Source organism: Pezoporus wallicus, unplaced genomic scaffold, assembly GCF_028554395.1.
Source record: "Pezoporus wallicus isolate ANWC-B61680 ecotype Strahan unplaced genomic scaffold, APGP_CSIRO_Pwel_v1 contig_10287, whole genome shotgun sequence".
NCBI lineage: Eukaryota > Metazoa > Chordata > Aves > Psittaciformes > Psittacidae > Pezoporus > Pezoporus wallicus.
The window spans coordinates 172691-173852 of record NW_026635491.1 but is presented as its reverse complement, the minus strand read 5'-3'; the positions used below and the strand labels follow the sequence as shown (position 1 = coordinate 173852).

Sequence of the window (1162 nt, the reverse complement as noted above, 5' to 3'; positions counted from 1 at the left end):
CAATCCCCGCCGCACCGTCTGCGGAGGGAGCCAATGGGCGAAGCGGGACCGCCCCCCCACCGCGCGCTGCGGAAGGGTATAAAAGGCAGCGCCGGGGTTGGGTTGCGGCGCGTTGGGGTCGGGGTGCGGGAGGGAGCGGGACGGGACCGGGCGAGCATCGCGGGAGCGCGCTGGGATTTACCGCGGTCGGGATTTGCCTTCCCCGCACGGGCTCGCGTCACGATCGCGCCATGACTCTGGAGGAGCTGGTGCCTTGCGACAGCAGCAGGTACGTGCGGGACCCGCGGTGCGGGGCTGGGGCTGGGGCTGGGGGGGGTTCGTTGTCGCTGCCGCTGTTGCTCACCGGGTCTCGTCTCCCCTTCCCCGCGCAGGATGCAGGCGGTGAGCGAGGCCGTGGAGCGGGTGCTGGTGGCAGCGCAGCATCAGGACCGGCTCACAGTGGGTGTCTACGAGTCGGCCAAGCTCATGAATGTGTGAGTACCGGTGGGTGTGTGGGGGGGGCTTTCCGAGGGGGTGCAGCACGGGGGGGAGCCCCCCCAGCAGCAGGTTCCTTCCCTGCAGGTGATGGGGGGTGACCCACGGGTGTGGGGGGGGAATCACAGCCCCATCCGGAGCTGGTTGCCCCTCTAATGCCCCGCGTGCCCACAGGGACCCTGACAGCGTGGTGCTGTGCGTGCTGGCCACTGACGAGGAGGACGAAGGTGACATCGCCCTGCAAATCCATTTCACCCTCATCCAGGCCTTCTGCTGCGACAACGACATCCACATCCTGCGCGTCCTGGGCATGCAGCGCCTGGCCGCCATCCTGGGGGAGCCTGAGCCGGGCTCCGAGCCCCGTGATCTCCACTGCCTCTTAGTCACGGTGAGTGGGGCGGTGATGCACGGCACGGCCACGCAGCGAGGCCCAGGGTGGGAGGGGGACTTGGGGGGCTGTGTGTGAGGGTGACGGCGGCGCTGACTCCGTGTTTCTGCTCCTCAGAACCCGCACACGGACGCGTGGAAGAGCCAAGGGTTGGCGGAGGTGGCCAAATACTGCACCGAGAGCCGCGACAGGAACCAGTGGGTGCCGTTTGTGTGCCTGCAGGAGCGCTGAGCCGGCCCCGGCCCATGCCCGGCTCTGTACCTGAAAAAGGAGGGGGGAAAACAGTAAAACGGCAGGAAA

At 68.2% G+C, this 1162-nt stretch overlaps 1 protein-coding gene across 1 annotated transcript; it reads left to right on the top strand.

The window, feature by feature from the left end:
• The first annotated feature begins 225 nt into the window (after nucleotides 1-225).
• GADD45B (growth arrest and DNA damage inducible beta) lies at nucleotides 226-1162 on the top strand. Its single transcript, XM_057432554.1, has 4 exons — nucleotides 226-268; nucleotides 372-473; nucleotides 649-862; nucleotides 980-1162. The coding sequence occupies exons 1-4, from the start codon at nucleotides 231-233 to the stop codon at nucleotides 1091-1093; spliced, it is 468 nt and encodes a 155-aa protein (XP_057288537.1). The 5' UTR covers nucleotides 226-230; the 3' UTR covers nucleotides 1094-1162.